Source organism: Pelodiscus sinensis, chromosome 5 (assembly GCF_052426305.1).
Source record: "Pelodiscus sinensis isolate ZL-2025 chromosome 5, ASM5242630v1, whole genome shotgun sequence".
NCBI lineage: Eukaryota > Metazoa > Chordata > Testudines > Trionychidae > Pelodiscus > Pelodiscus sinensis.
In genome coordinates, this window is record NC_143056.1 from 13461657 (window position 1) to 13477367 (window position 15711).

The 15711-nt window shown below is 41.9% G+C and overlaps 1 protein-coding gene across 4 annotated transcripts in view; it reads left to right on the forward strand.

Moving 5' to 3' along the window:
* SLC38A6 (solute carrier family 38 member 6) overlaps window positions 1-15711 on the forward strand; it is a 56812-nt gene that overhangs the window by 6972 nt on the left and 34129 nt on the right. For all 4 annotated transcript variants that reach the window (XM_075926361.2, XM_075926359.2, XM_075926360.2 and 1 more), the window contains exons 4-5: window positions 4850-4902; window positions 9907-9946. In XM_075926361.2, the coding sequence (XP_075782476.2) occupies window positions 4850-4902; window positions 9907-9946 (93 nt within the window). The remainder of the gene's footprint in view (window positions 1-4849; window positions 4903-9906; window positions 9947-15711) is intronic.

Here is a 15711-nt window from a genome sequence, read left to right on the forward strand (position 1 = left end):
TGCAAGCTGCATGGAAAATTTTTAAAGACCCTATAATAGGGGCTCAACTTAAATGTATACCCCAAATGGGAGAAAAAAAAAAGACCCAAAAAAGTACCACCATGGCTAAACAACAAAAGAATCAATGAGAGGCTAAAAGGTATCCTTTAAAAAGCATCAGTTGAATCCTAGTGAGGAAAATAGTAGCATAATTTCCGGCAAATGAAATATAAAAATATAATTAGGAAGGCCAGAAAACATTTGAAGAACAGCTAGCCAAAGACTCAAAAAGTAATAGTAATTTTAAGTGCCTCCGAAGCTGGAAAGCTGCTAAACAATCAGTGGGGTCACTGGACAATTGAGATGCTCATGGAGCATTTTAGGATGAAAAAGCCATTGCAGAGAAACTAAATGAATTCTTTGCATCTGTTTTCAGAGCTGATTAGGGAAGGCAGATCTCAAACTTAAGCCATTCTTTTCAGGTGACAAATCTGAGGAACTGTCCCAGATTGAGGTGTCATTAGAAGAGGTTTTTGAACAAATTGATAAACTAAACAGTCATGTCGCCAGGAAGACCAGAGGACATTTACATTTGAGTTCCTTCAAAACACTTGGGTGAAATTCCAGAACTACCATAGTCTGTAACCCAGTGTTTCTCAGCCAGTGGTACGAGTACTCTTGGGGTACTCGAGAGAAGTCTGGGGGGGTATGTCAACACAACTGAAATTTGGATAAAACTGAATTTTTGTTTTAAGTTTTACAGCGCTTTATTATTTTTGTACTTTTTACACCCAAAAATTTCATCGCCTACCTGGCTACGATTAAGTTGTTTAAACAAATGTGTTGCAATGGTAGAGAAAAAAAATTGTCCGAAAACTATAGGTACTGGGGGTACTTATAATTTTTTTTTTAAAGAGGTACTTTGTAAAAAAAAAAAAAGTTGAGAGACACTGCTGTAACCTATCCTTTGAATCAGCTTCTCTATGAAATGACTGGAAGATAGCTAATATGATATCAGTTTTTAAAAAGTTTTCTAGCGGTGATCCCATCAATTACAGGCTGGTTAGCTTGACTTCAGTACCAAACTATAGTAAAGAATAGTATTGTCAGGCATATAGATTAGCATAATTTGTTGGGAAAGGGTTAACATGGTGTTTCTAAAAGGAAATCATGCCTCACCTATCAACTAGAATTTTTTTAGGAGGTCAGCAAGCATGTGGATAATAGTGGACATTGATTTACAGAAAGACTTTGACAGGGCCCTCACCAAAGGCTCTTAATTAAAGTTAGCTGCCCTGGCATAAGTGGGAAGGTTCTCTCATGGACTAGTAACTGGTTAAAAGATAGGAAGCAGAGAGTAGGAATAAATGGTCAGTTTTCAGACTGGAGAAGGGTCACTGGTGGTTTCCCCACATGTTTTTTCTGGACTAGTCCTATTAACACATTTCAAAATGATCTTGGAAAAGGGATAAAACACAAAATGACAATTTGTAGATAATACAAAACTACTCAAGGTAGTTAAATCACAGGTAGACTGTGAAGAGGTACAAAAGGATCATACAAAACTGGATGACTAGGCAACAGAATGGCAGATGAAATTTCAAGTTGATAAATGGTGCACATTGGAAAGCCTAATCCCAACTGTGCATATCAAGCGCTGGGGTCTAAATTAGCTGTTACCACTGAAGAAAGAGACCTTGGAGTCATTGTGGATATTTCTCTGAAAATATCCACTGAATGTGCAGCTGCAGGCAACAAAGTAAACAGAATGTTGGGAATCATTAAGAAAGGGATAGATAAAACAGAATATATCTGATTTTGGGGAAGATATTTAATCTCTTCACATCTGTAAAATGGGATTAAAAACATCGCATATTCATATTGTATACCTCCTAAATCAGGGTTTTTCAAACTTTGGGTCATGGCTTGTCAGGTTAAGCTGTTAGTGGGCCATGAGATATTTGTTTATCTGAGTGTCCACAGGCATCACCTCTCTCAGAACCTGGTGACCACAGGTTGCTGTTCCCAGCCAAATGTGTTACAGGCCACTGCGGTAAGTGGTGGCCTGTAACACTTCCCTCAGCTTAATTTGTCTGGGAACGGCAAAGTGTTGCGGGCCACCACTTACCGCAGCTCACATTTGGCTGGGAATAGTGAGCTACAGCCGCCAAGAGCTGAGAGAGACAATGCCGTCAGGTGCTCAGGTAACCAAAGCATCTTGCGTCCTGCCAGAGGTTTACCTGACAAGCCTTGACCCAAAGTTTGAAAACTCCTGTCCTAAATAGTGGTGGTTTCACATTGATTTTATTTATAGTCTTCGTAGACAACTTAGTGCAAATGAAAGTAAAAGGACAGGGTAAAGGGGAGAAATGGAAAAAAAGCTATTTTACAGTAAAGGAACTTTTCACTTGGTTTAAACTCTCAAAGTTAACGCTCTTTATATTCTAGGAATCTAAGACATTATCCATAAGGTAATGATCTTCTGGGAAGTATTATTTTATATACTAATAACTTACAAGTATGAGGAGGCAATGACCGTAAAGTGATTAGATCAATTTTTTTCACATGCTTTGAAAGAACACCTTTCCAAATAATAATTACTCTTCAGTTAGCTCATTACCAGGCTAAACTAGAACCACAAGTATTCAGTGAAGTACTGCTGCATAAAACTGTATTAAAATTCCTGGATTGAAACTTATAGGCTTTTAATGTTTTTAGATGATGGCACTTAATATAGTTTTGGTCAATGATTCCTGTAAAAACCATGATAATTCTGTTTTCAGAACATTGCTGGACTTCAGTTGCAACCTGGTACGGCTGAAAGTCCACAAGTTTGACTTACTATGTCTGTCTCTGTGTGACGTATATTGTTCTTTATACATGAGGTATTCTTCAAAACAGGACATTGAATGTTAAAGATGCAGCCAATCAGCATTTGTCAACAAACCTACAAGAATGAGCTAATGTGTGACTGAGGTTGGGTAAGAAGGAATTGCAGTGGTTAATTCTAAAGAATGAGTTAGGGTTATACTTTTATGGTACCTTGAAAATATTTATAAACTGTCCATTGAGGTGACACCAAGTCACCATGAAAAATGAGTGTAAAAAGAAAAGCCATGTAGCTATTTGCAGAGGAAGCTTCTCTATTAGTTCCATTTTAAAGTAACACTGATATATTAAGCACAAATGTTAGTCATAGTGTTTTATTGGAGATGTGCTTCTAATCTTTTTTTAATTACACAAATACTACGGATCTGTAACAGTGACTGACTCTAATTACAAATAGCGGTCAAATGACTTAGCAGATAAACATTGTTGTGTATGCCCAAGCTGTGTGTTGAGCTGTTCAGTCTACAGTTATATCAGTTCATTAGTGCTTGCTATTAATTAGCACAGTTGGCTATATCTCACTAACGGAACTGGAATTATTTTGCAGGAACAGAAGGTTAAGATTACTGATGGCACTATTGTGAGCTGTTGCTGCTACGTTTTTATATGTCAGGTGTGCAGCCATCAGTGCTGCTGGTATAGTAATTGACAGTTTCACCTCAATGGATTCAACTCGGTTTCCATTGTGTTGCAATGTGTTTCAGAAATCATGATTTTGCTAAGTTACCATGTCTTTTTAAACCAAGTCTATTTTGCTTTCTAAATCTAAAAGCTTTTGAAAAATTGAGAGTAATTGCCCCACTATTTAGAGGACTGAAATTCAAGTGTAAATACAGAGTTACTCCAGGTTTATACTGACATAATACAGCAGACTCTGGCCCATTTTGGTTTTGCACAAGGTATTGATGATGGCACTAGTCAGGAATGTGGACTTGCAAAAGGCCCACAAGATGATTAAGTTCTGTGTTATTTATCTGTGCTCCAGTAATTATTACTGTGTGTGCAACTTTACAGACAAATAACTGACTCTTTCTTGAGGAGTTTAGTCTGAAGCACCAGTCCTGCAACCTGATTGATGCCAACTAATACTTTCTCCCATGTGATATTGATTGCGTTGACTTCAGAGGATTTTGGCTTGTGGGGGTTATCCTGACAGATCATCTTGCAGGAGTAGGGCCAAAATAAGTTGTGACATGGGAAGAGATGGTAAAGCACACTACAAAGGGTCTAAGTCAGAAGAAAGAGTATAAGAATTTATGAAAATAAAATCATGTGTTTAAGACCGATTTGCCAGCTAAAATACTTACACCAGTTTGAATATCAGCCATGTCCTGCATTAATGTGGACCAGAAGAAAGGGTTAGCATTTTTTAGCATAATTTACATGTGGACTGACCAACAATTTTCCATTCTGAATGATCTCTTTTTAAGTTACTAGCATATATATAAATTGGAAATCTTGGATTACTTCATTATGGTGATTTAGGCCAGGGGATTACTTTTTGAAGCTGAGCATCAGTGCATGTTACATTATATGTAAAGATCTGTAGCGAGGGTTTTTTAGGGCCTGACCTTGCAAAGTATCGTGCATCTTTAGCTCTTCCTGAAACCAGTGGGAGCGGGAGGTATTCACGCTTACAGAAGTGGCACTGAGGCTTGTGTTTCTTGAAAGATTTATGAGACTGAAATTAAATAACTTGTTTAATGAATATTGTTCAGAAATGTTTAGTCTCAGTATAATCTGCAAGAATCTTAAGGAGTATGTGATGTTATCCATGTATTTGTAATCATGATTAATGTAAAACTACTGCAGTATAAATTTCTATTGAGCATACAGGTAATTGTGTGTATATCAATTGTTATATCCCAAAGCTTTATTATAAATGAGAATTAAAAATACAGTTTTAGTTTTGTCAGTGTAAGTAATGCACCCAAATATTCATAAGTGAATATGAAGTTGGAAATACTTTTGTTTTCAACAGCTGTCACTTCGTATGAAGACCTTGGCCTCTTTGCATTTGGATCCCCTGGGAAGGTAACTTCTGTTTATATTACCCATGTCTGTTTTATTTTGTAGTTCTGATAAATAGTTTAATCGCATCATTCCTATTTAAGAAATGGCTGTGTAGCGTAACAAAATCCTAACATTGTACAAATCCTATGGGGTCTTTTTAATAATACTTCCCAGTTTTCCATTCTAAACTATGTAGGCCAAAAGTTTAATTAGCCTTAAAATAGATAACTTTAATTTATGGTGGTGTATTCTGTTTAAATACAAATCTTGAAGGAAAATGTTGTGACTTTCCAGTCCCTATATTAGTTTGATACAGATAGTATTTACTACAGCAGTGGTTTTCAAACTTTGTGTCATGACCCAGTATAGGGTCATGGAATGTCAGGCACTGGGTCTTATTGCTGCAGGGTGATCAGGTGATCAGTGGGGGTGCTAAGGCAGTCTACCTGCCTGTCCTGGCATAGCAGACTACGTTGTGTCCCAGGCATCAGCAGCAGGCCTGGCTGTTAGGTGGGGGCAAGGGAGAGAGTGCACAGAGCTCTTAGTACTGCCCCTGCCCTGAACACTAAGGCTGGGAACCTGCTGCTGGCTGTTTCTGGGCTGCAGCATGATCTGGGTGCCAGGAGAGGCTGGAAGCCTGCCTTAGCACACCTACTGCACTTCTGTCCTGGAGCTACTCAAGGTAAGCCCCTCCTGCCCCAGCCTTGACACCCCCCTCCCAAAAAAAAGCCAGAACCCCCTCCTACATGCTCTCCTCCTCAACCCACACTCAAGTCAGATTATGTTGGGTTGTGGGCATCAACAGTTTTCTTCAAATCAGACATGGGGGGAGGCAGAGTTTGAAAACCACTGTTAGTATGTTAGTTTGTGCTACCACATAGTCAGCCCAGTACTCCATTTCGCATGGTTTTTATAGGACACTAAAATTCTGCACAGTATTACCACAATCTGTTTACAGATGCCTCAGAATGAGTCACTGTGGTCCTTCAACTCTGAGAACTTTTGGAATGTCTACACAGCACACCCCTTTGGCAGTGAGTCTCAGAGCCGTGGTCAGCTGACTCAAGCTTGCAAGCCTGTTAAAAATAGTAGTGTAGATGTTTGGGCTTGGGCTAGAGCCCAGGCTCCAAGACCCTCACTCAGTTTGAGTCTGAGCCCAAATGTCTCTACATAGGGCCCTATCAAATTCATAGTCCATTTTTATCAATTTTTAAAGCCAGAAGGTTTTTAAAATTGGCCAGTTTCATATTTTCAGTTGTTTACATCTGAAATATAAGTGTTGTAACTGTGGAAGTCCCACAAAAAGAACCCGACTGTTAGTCTGATCCCCACCCATCACCGCATGCACTGTCCTCACCAGTTCAGCAAGGGTTTTTATCTAGGAACCTCTTGGCTGAGGCATTTCCAGCAGCAGGGAGATATTGGACCCACCTCCGCATATCTCCTCCAGCTGCAGGAACCTCTGGGGCTGGAGTTTCTTGCAGCAGGGAGAGATACTCTGGGGTGGATCTGATTTTCTCCCCACCCCCTCTTACCCCTTCCCCCCCCCCCAGCAAGAGCAGCTATGCAAGAAAAGGACAAGTGCACTCCTTCCTGAGCCCAGCTGAAACTTGCAGTTAGGAGCCCCCTGTCTCGGGTCCCACTTAGTAGAAGAGGGAAGATAAGATTTCATGGAGAAGGGCTTATTTCACTGTCCATGACACATTTTTCACAGATATGAATAAGGATGTTAAAATGCAGTTATCAGGTTAATCGTATAGTCGATAGGACTGCTCTGTAGAACTGCAGCGGGGGTAACTCCAGGAGCCAGCTTGAGCTGGAACGAGCAGTCCCGGCTCATGCCAGCTCCTGAAGCCACCCATGCTGCAGTTCTGCACTTTAAATGTAATAAGAGCTGCCAGGTTCTTACTACATTTACATGCAGAGGCACAGCAATCAGAGTAAGCTGGGGCTACTAGGTCCTATCTGCTCTGGCACCAGCCCCTGTTTGTGGCGGCACCCTGGAGACGGTGCTATGGGGTACCAGCTTTTAAGCCGGCTCTCCCCAGCACTGACTCCTGTTTCGCTTATAGGGGGGAGGAGGGGTGTGACTGTAGAATACTTCCTCCTGTTCCTCAGGGAGTGGCTGCCAACTAGGTACTTCCTCTTTAGCTCCCTTTTGTTTTCAGCTTCATTTCTTTAAACAGGCCCAACTTGCTCCTTCCCAACTGAACTATTACTTCATTTGGTTTTGTCGATCTCTAGCTCTCTTCCAGGTGCGGCATATAAGCTTAATTGACCTCTCTGTCCTAACTTACTCTGCATTTTGGGGATGAATACCCTGTCACAGTAGGGAAAGAATGGTAGTGGATCTCCTTTTTGAGAGGGAAGTCTATTGGACATCACACGTTCTCCATTATCATTCTTATGGTCTGTGTTTTAGGTTGTGTGAGAACTACCAAACAGAGTTAATACAAGTTTGCCTTTTAAAACAATTTCTTTGAAGAAGGAAGAAAAAAAAAAAAGCACAAGGCAGAAGTCTTTTCTGCTTTACTGGCCAGATTCTGATCTCTGATTCAGTTGGTGTAAATGAGATTAACATCTGGCCCATTAGGCGTGTGCAGCCTGGTCTGCTGATGGGATGGAGGGCGGGAGTAGTTGCCCCAAAACCTGGCAATTCAAAGTGTCCCCTGGCTCCCAGTCACCACACCTACTTTGGCAGTGCATTCCGAGCATTGTGGAGAGCTGGCTGCTCCTGACCCCGCCTCTTTCGCCTGAGGCCTCACCCCTTTCAGGATTATTGTGCTGGAGCCTCCCACCTTGCCCAGGAGCCTGCAGAGGCTGTTGGTTCCCTTGTGTACAACTTCCAGTAGCATTAATTAGTGAATAATGACTCTAGTGTAGGTGAGTTTCAGTAGTTATTGACCAAAACTAAGCTTAGATCAGGTTACCTCAATTAGTAATAAATCTTGATGTTTAACAAAATATGAAATAGGTTTTTTTTTATCATAGCCATTCTAAATCTGTTAACCACAAGCAATCAGAACCAGAAAAGAGTGGTTTATGCTGTGTAATGCTGCCAGACAGCTAAAATTACCAGCTTTTCAACATTTCTTTCCGGTCTTGGCAAATGACGAGGCCTCACATTTCTTAGAAATGTCATATTCATCTTGCTTTTTTTTCTCAATTTCCATTCTGCCATGATTTTAATAGCAACACATTACAACTATCTGAAAGATTGGAATCCCAGCTTTGGAATGACGTGCAAAAATTGATCCAGGTTTTCAGCATCCTCTGTTCTTTTCCCATTGTACCCAACATTGTAATATTCAAATGCTGATTGTTATTTATTTACTAACTTTGTGCCCACAAAATAAGTACCTACCATCTTGGTCCACAGTTATATGTTGGAATTGAACTAGAAAGAAAACAAGATAGTAATCACAGGAAAGTAATTTGTTAACCTGATTTTATAGGTTGGTTGATTTTATTATAAGCTTCCCAATGTTGTGACCAGAAGACGTTATCTTGTCCCAAAATCCTGCTACTGAATTAGAGAATGTAGAGAGTTCAGTACCTTGTCCGGATTCTTGAGGTGTGCAGCAAGGACATCCACACTGAGGACAAAGTCAAATTATTAAGAGAGTTATTAAAATAAATGAGAGAGTAATCAAATTACAGAACCACAAAGAAATAGTACACTTCTATAATTTCTGATAGTAACATCCCTTTTACAAAATCTACTCAAAGTAGCATACTCATACCCTTTATGGGGGACCTGGTGATTGGAAACAGAGGACTAACCTCATCTCGGGCACATCCAGTGAGTTTGGTCCAGGTTCCTCAATCTCAGAATGGTAGAGATCAAGCTTGGGTGTTGCGTAAGTAAGGTATAGTGCAGAAGCTGAGCTGATAGCTTAACAGAAGAGAACTTGATGATCGGTAACTAAGAGAAAGATTCCTCAATATGGGAGTTTGCCCTGTTATAGGTCCTAGCATGGGACAGTGCCCATGTCCAAATCTTATTTCCTCATCCAGATAAATATTAGGGTACATTTACTCTATAGAGTAGCTTGTTCTAACATATTAACATTTATGAATATTATCTCATTCTCAAAATGGTTGTCTTTGGCCCAAACTGTTACTTCCATGTTCTTGCAGTGTACCCTGGAACAGGTGTGTTGCAGAATTCTGGTAAACACCTTCAGTTCTCCATTCAGTTTTCCAAAGTCAAAAGGGTAACTGGTAGAAAATGTTTCTATGCCAAAGGTTACAAACAATTAAGGTATCTTGTTCTAGCTAATCATACAGAATACAGGCCTGTAGGTTCCCTGTGTTACAGCCAGGTATATTGAACTAATATAAACCAAAATAATGTAATCAAACCGATTTTCGTATATATAGCAAGATGGCATGCTAGCCTCATAGATGATGCATTTTAAGGTCTTCTCAAGCCTAGATGCCTACGAAAGGCTAGATACACTTGGATCAGTTCAGTGCTTTCTGGACTGATACACTTCTTTCTCAGCACTGGTCCTACAAACAACCAGAAATTTTAATTTAAAAAAATCTCTGATTTAAGAGTACATTTTTAATATTCTAAAGAGAATTAAATTCAAGGTTCATTATCAGATATTCGTAGTTTCTCAGGAGGCTGAGATGTAGTACATGTAAATCTATTTGATTGTCTCTTCAGTGGTGAATGACAGATGCAGTGAAGCTCTAAGAAAATTATTAGAATACACTCATATGCCCTCTGAATGATATAAGTATAAGCTGTCTAAAGGGCACACTTCATTTATAACTACCTTTGTTCTGCATCTCAAAATGAAAATGCAGTATTCTGGTGAAGATTTTTTTGCTATTATAGCATGAAAACAAATGTAATACAGACTAGTCACTTAACAGCAAATGTCCTTCCTTTCAGTACTAATTTTCAATTTTATATTTGGTTTAAGATAATAGGTATGGAATTTGACTGATACAGTCTTAAATTTTGTTTTTAATTTTCCTTGCCCTTTTCTAAAAAAAGTAATTGTTTTATAGGTTCTTGTGGCAAGTACGATAATAATTCAGAACATTGGAGGTAAGAAATGTCATGTGCAAATAATAGTGGGGGGTGGTGTTTGTGTCCTTTTTATTTTAAAAAAGGCTATATTTTGGTAAAATTTGTATCTGTGGGAGAGGATGACAATAAGAGGAAAGTTAAAGGCAAGGTTTATGAGAACTTTTGTCCAAGTGCCACAGCAGGTACACTTTGTCACGTTATATGCTCTCCAATTCCTACACGACATGAGGAATGCAGGCATAAAAGGTTGACCTTTAATGTTGTTTTAGTGACTTCTGTTTACTGAACAACAGAATTTTGTGTATGCTAGCTAGCTTAATGATAGTTTTTCTCCTTTTTTGGTTAATTTGAGATTGTGTTGTGTCAGCTATCCTTCATAATGTGGTCTATTTTTCATACAAATCAGTTGTCATCTGTGTAGTGTATCTATATAATTCTTCTTTAACTTTCTTGGTACATTTCCTAATAAAATAACACTGTCTTGAAATAAAAATGATCAATTACATAATTATAAACATTTAAATCCCAATTGACAACCAGCATATGAATTAAGTAGGAGTACACACAGAAATGCTAAGAATAGAGTCCAAAAGAAGATAGATTTGAAAGACAGAATTAAGAAAAGACTGACTCCTGTTGAATACTGAGGTTTAAACTGGGTTGTTTCTCCTGGATGAAAGCAAGAAATATGCTGAAAACAAAATAAAAAGATTAGGGAAAAGGATGTAGACAGTTGTTATAATGAGTAAGAGAAACAGCATTCTAGTTTCTGTCTAGAAAGAAAAAGCAGTGATTAGCAGAGTACCTGGACTTATTGCAAAATGGACCTAAAAGTAGATCATGTGACTGCTTTTATGATTGTCCTGCCTTTACTAAAAGCTCTAGCAATGGAAATGACTTAATTTAAATGGCTATAAAAATCCTGGAATTAATTCCAGACAGGAGTGAACACATTAATTCCAAAGTCTAAGGATTATTTATTCATGCTGGTTTTAGAGGATGTTCTGTAGCTATGAACAGATCTTAACTTTTCCTTTCCTATTTGACTGGACCACTAAATAAATGCTATAAGACAAAGATGGGCTACATAGTGAAGGTTCAGGTGACTCTGATCTAGTACAAGGCAGGCTGTGTGGTCAAAGGAAATTTGAGTTTTATTACATCCCCATAACAGTTCATAACCTTCTCTGTGTGTCACTTTTAGTAAAACTCAGATTAGTCATGCTGAATGCCCCAAGCTGTTGCACACTGGATATTATCAAACTACTTATTCCATTATCTGCAAAGGACTTCTTTGCCAGGGACCTGGATGTGTCCTGTAAATAATTTCATTTCTGTTTAACAGGTGAATTCAAGGAGCAGCTTTCATGACCGAAAAACATTCTTTCAAATATTTAAGAATGCCTGTCACTTTTCAAATCCTCTGGATTTTGGTTCTCAGGATTTCAGTGTGAAGATCTGTTGTGTTAGGAGAGTGGTACAGGTATTTCTGGCCCTTGGACATTTCACTTATTTGCATAAATTAACCCATTTCACAATTTTTTCTTATCCTTAATTGAATCTGTATAGTCTTGCTAAACCAAAAGCATCCCCATGAGCATAAAGAGGCATTCTGCTCTGTCTGAGGATACGTCTACACAGCAACATGATTTCAAAATAACTTAGTCCGTATCTACACAGCAGGCAGTTATTTCGAAATAATGTCAAAATACTGTCAAGCTGTATGAGGGGTAAGGGAAGTTGGAGAGAAAGTGCTCTATTTTTGAAATAAGTGCTGTGTAGATGCTCCCAATTTAAAAATAAGCTATTTTGAAATAAGTTACACAATTGACGTAGCTCAATTTGCGTAGCTTGTTTTGAGTTAAGCCCTGCTGTGTAGATGCACCCTAAGTGAGGTGGGTATGGGGAGTGCAGCCTCCATGGCACTTCCTCTATCTCCTGGTATTCTGTGGATGCTCTGCACAAAAGGAATGTTGTTATTGGGCATGAGAAGAGTAGGGATCTGTTGTTGCCCTTATCTCCATACTCGAGGACGTGTACACATTAATACAGCTGGGAGCTTTATTTTTACTCTTTAAGAATCCTCTCTACCCAGTAACTTCTATTTCTGCTGTATCAAAGGGACCCAACCAATGGTAGCATGGTTCTTTGGAAGTAGGAAAGGTGAGAGGTACTGAAGCCATTCAGTGTCAGGAGCCATCATTGCATTTGACTCTCCTAGTATCTAACAGATCTTGACCCTTCATGAGACAATGTTCAGGATCTTTTCTTTTCTTTTTGGTCCCCTCCCGTGGGTTTGTCAGTGAGATGGATCAGGACACTGAGTTTAGTTTGTTCTTAAGGGATGCCTCAAGACTTGACCAATACAGAATTCTTTGTTTCAGCTCTTTCTTTGGCGTCCCTCCTCCCTTGTTTCTGTGGATCCAGTGAGGTCATGCCCCTTCAGTACTCTTCCAAGCTGTGTCAATGCTGTAAATTTCAGACTATAGTTAGAAATAAAATGTTCTCCATTTACCTCTTCCATCATCGGAACTGGGAATATTGTATAATATAAAATCTCCTTACAAAGAAGATTATTGGCGCTGTCAGAATGTAGGTGCGGTATTGTTTTTAGTGTGGTCTCATCATTTCTAAGAGTAACCAGAATTTATGGAATGGATTTACCCTCAGTTGAAATGGAGACTTAAAACAAAAGTTAAATAACCACGTTTAAAAAAATGCGTTCAGTGTTCTGGATTTTGGGTTTTTTTCATCATTTTTGAGAGTGCCATTTTCTCATGGTTATATTTTTTTAAAAACCAAAATTAAAAAATCTTGCAGAGTTGAAAGCAAACTTACTATTTTTAATAACTTTATTATACACACCTATTGGTTTGTTTATATTGGGATGCTGACTTTACTACTGTGTTAAAGAAGCATTGACAAAAGAAAAACTTGTACATGTATTTTTTACAAACAGCTGTAAGAAAAGAAATAGTAACTCAAATGTGGATTAATCAGCCTTAAAAAAATCTTCTTAATAGTCATTTTAAAAGTTGAGAGAGAAGTCATCAGAAGCCAGGAAATTAAAAGTTAAGGATAGTGCTTGGGATTTGTCACTCCTACATTTTTAAACATGTCAGGCAGCGGTCACCCCAAAATACCCTGCGGTGAAGGGGCGTTCCGTCGGTGAGCGGATCCTAGTTTTTCTCTAGCCCTTCAGAGAGAGCCACACGGGAATCAGGGCAACCAATGGCCCCTCCCGAGGTTCCTTCTCTTACGGGCGTGCCAATACCACTTCCAATTCAAGTCTGGTCCCAGTCCGCCTCCCCGGGTTCCAGGACTAATCACCTTCACCTTTGGCCAGTTATGGCCTGCACCCAGGGTTCACAGTCCAGCCCTATAATCTGTCCGGTTCTAGTTTCCCACTCAATGATTCCCTGTCAGGCTCCATTCTTGGGTGCCTCTTTCTAACCCTACGGGGCCCTCATGCCCTTTCGTGAGCGGGGGTAGGAGGACCTGGGCCCTCCCGCTCCTCTGGGTCCCGGCCCAGGGCCCTAAAGGTAGGGGCAGCCACCGCTACCTGGTTGATGGGGGCAATCCTCTGAAACGCGTCAACCTCTCGGGACTCCTTATGCCCCCGTTGGCCACTTCCTACCCGTGCTGTGCCTATCTTGCTGTGTCCAGTCCAACGGCGGCTACGTCTCTGTGCTCATCGTTGCTCATCTCCCTTGGTGTCTGGAGCCTCCTTAGTCTTCCCGCCGAGGGGGAAGCCCCTGGGGAGGGACATGCTGCCCCTCGTCCTTGTGCCTGGGGATCTGTGGGGTTGAGTGTCTCTGGCATGCCAGGCCATGGGGAAGCTGGGAGACCCCCGTCTCCTGCCCTGGCTGATGGTGTTCCTCCAGCCAGCCCTGCTCTGCCTTCGCTTTCTCTTCCCTCTCTTTCAGTGCCACCGGCATTTAAAGCTCCCAGAGCGTGGCAGGAGCATGTACAATAGAACCTGGGGGGAGAAGCTGGTTGGCTCCACTCTGCAGACACCTCCTCCGCTCGGGTGCAGGGCCGGTACACCCCGTCACAACATGATTATTCAATTCTTCTATGGCTATTGTGATGAATAAATCAACATTTAAACTAATTTTCTTTTTTCCACATTTATAAGTCTTAGTGATGTGTGCTGTTTACCCAGGTAGAGCCAATTAAACAGTCCATTTAAAAACCAAAAATTGCTGAGAACCTGTATAGAGCAGTGATTAAAATATGCCAGTTACTTTTAGTTTTGCAAGCTTTAAAAAGCTTCTGAAACGAATACCGTATATACTCGAGTATAAGCCGAGTTTTTCAGCACAGTTTTTGTGCTGAAAAATGCCCCCTCGGCTTATACTCGAGTCAGCCTCCTGCTCGCGGGCGGGCTCAGCGCGTCTCTGCCGCCGGCCGGGTCTAGATGCGTGAGCCCGGAGCTCCGGCCCCCCAGCCCCTGCCCTCCTGGCCCTTCCGGCCCCTGCCCTCTTGACCCTCTCAGCCCCCCTGTCCCCTCGCTCCCCGGCCGCCCCTTCACCTACCGCTTCCCCGCTCAGACCCTTCCGACTTCCCGTTAAGAGTCCGGCCGCGGAGGCGCTCCCGGCCGCGGAACGGAGCGGAGCCGGGCCCCCGAGCGCTCCCGGGCAGGCTGCCGGGGCCGCGGGGCGGGGCGCGGCCCCCCGGCGGGGCGCTGTCAGGCAGCGGGCAGGGCTGGGCGGGCAGGTACGCCCAGGGCGCCGGGAACAACTGCAAACCCCCCGGCGGCAGCGGCGGCCCCGGTCTCCCGGCTACAGGGAGGCCCCATGCCAGGTGCGCATCAATGCAGCTGCCGGGCCCAGGGAGCGGCGGTAACCGGCCCGCGGCGCCGCCAGGCGGTGGGAGCTCTGCTGCGCCCAGGGCCAGCGCCACTGCCCGGGAGGCTCCGGTGGGTCACGAACCGAGGGCGGGCGGGCAGGGAGCCTGGATCCGCCCCCCCCCCCCCCTCCCCGCGCGGAGCCTCCCCCCCCCCGCTGGCTCATTGGCCCATCGACGCCTGGCCCGGGTCTCGCACAGCCCCCCCCCCCCCCCCCGCTGGCTCGTTTAGAGGGGGCTCGGCAGGCGAGGGGGCCGGAACGTGGGGGCTGCGGGGGCTGAGCTGTGGCTGTGCCTGCAGGACCATATTGTTTTTGTTGACCCCCTTTTCCCCTTACAGAGCTAGGTTATTGTTTTTCTTTGAAATAAATATTCATGTAATTTTATTGGTATCTATCTTCATTTTTTACATTTACCAGTAGCTGCCTCATTTCCTACCCTAGGCTTATACTCGAGTCAATACTTTTCCCAGTTTTTTGGGGTAAAATTAGGTGCCTCGGCTTATATTCGGGTCGACTTATACTCGAGTATATACGGTAAGCTGTTAACTTTTGTACTCTGTTCATTTTGATGTAGCCACATTTAAATTGCACTTATTTAAACAAAAAGCGACAACCTAAACATTTTTACAGTAGTTTTTACTTGGGTAATATAAACTTCAAAAATGAGTAATAAAACAAAGAAAATATTTATCAAGACCTACCTGTACAGGCTTTTCCCCACTCTGGCACTTGCAGGCCCTCTAGCTTCTGCACTTTAAGAGATATTTAAAATACCTTGCCTCTACAGACTCCTGCTTAAAAACTCCTCAAAGTCACAGATTCCCTGACTTTGGGTGGTACGTTGCCACAATCCAAGAGCAAAATCCTTTCCAAACCCAGGAAGACTCACTTGGGAATTCCTTCCTGTCAGGTATCCCAAGCTCTTTTACCTCC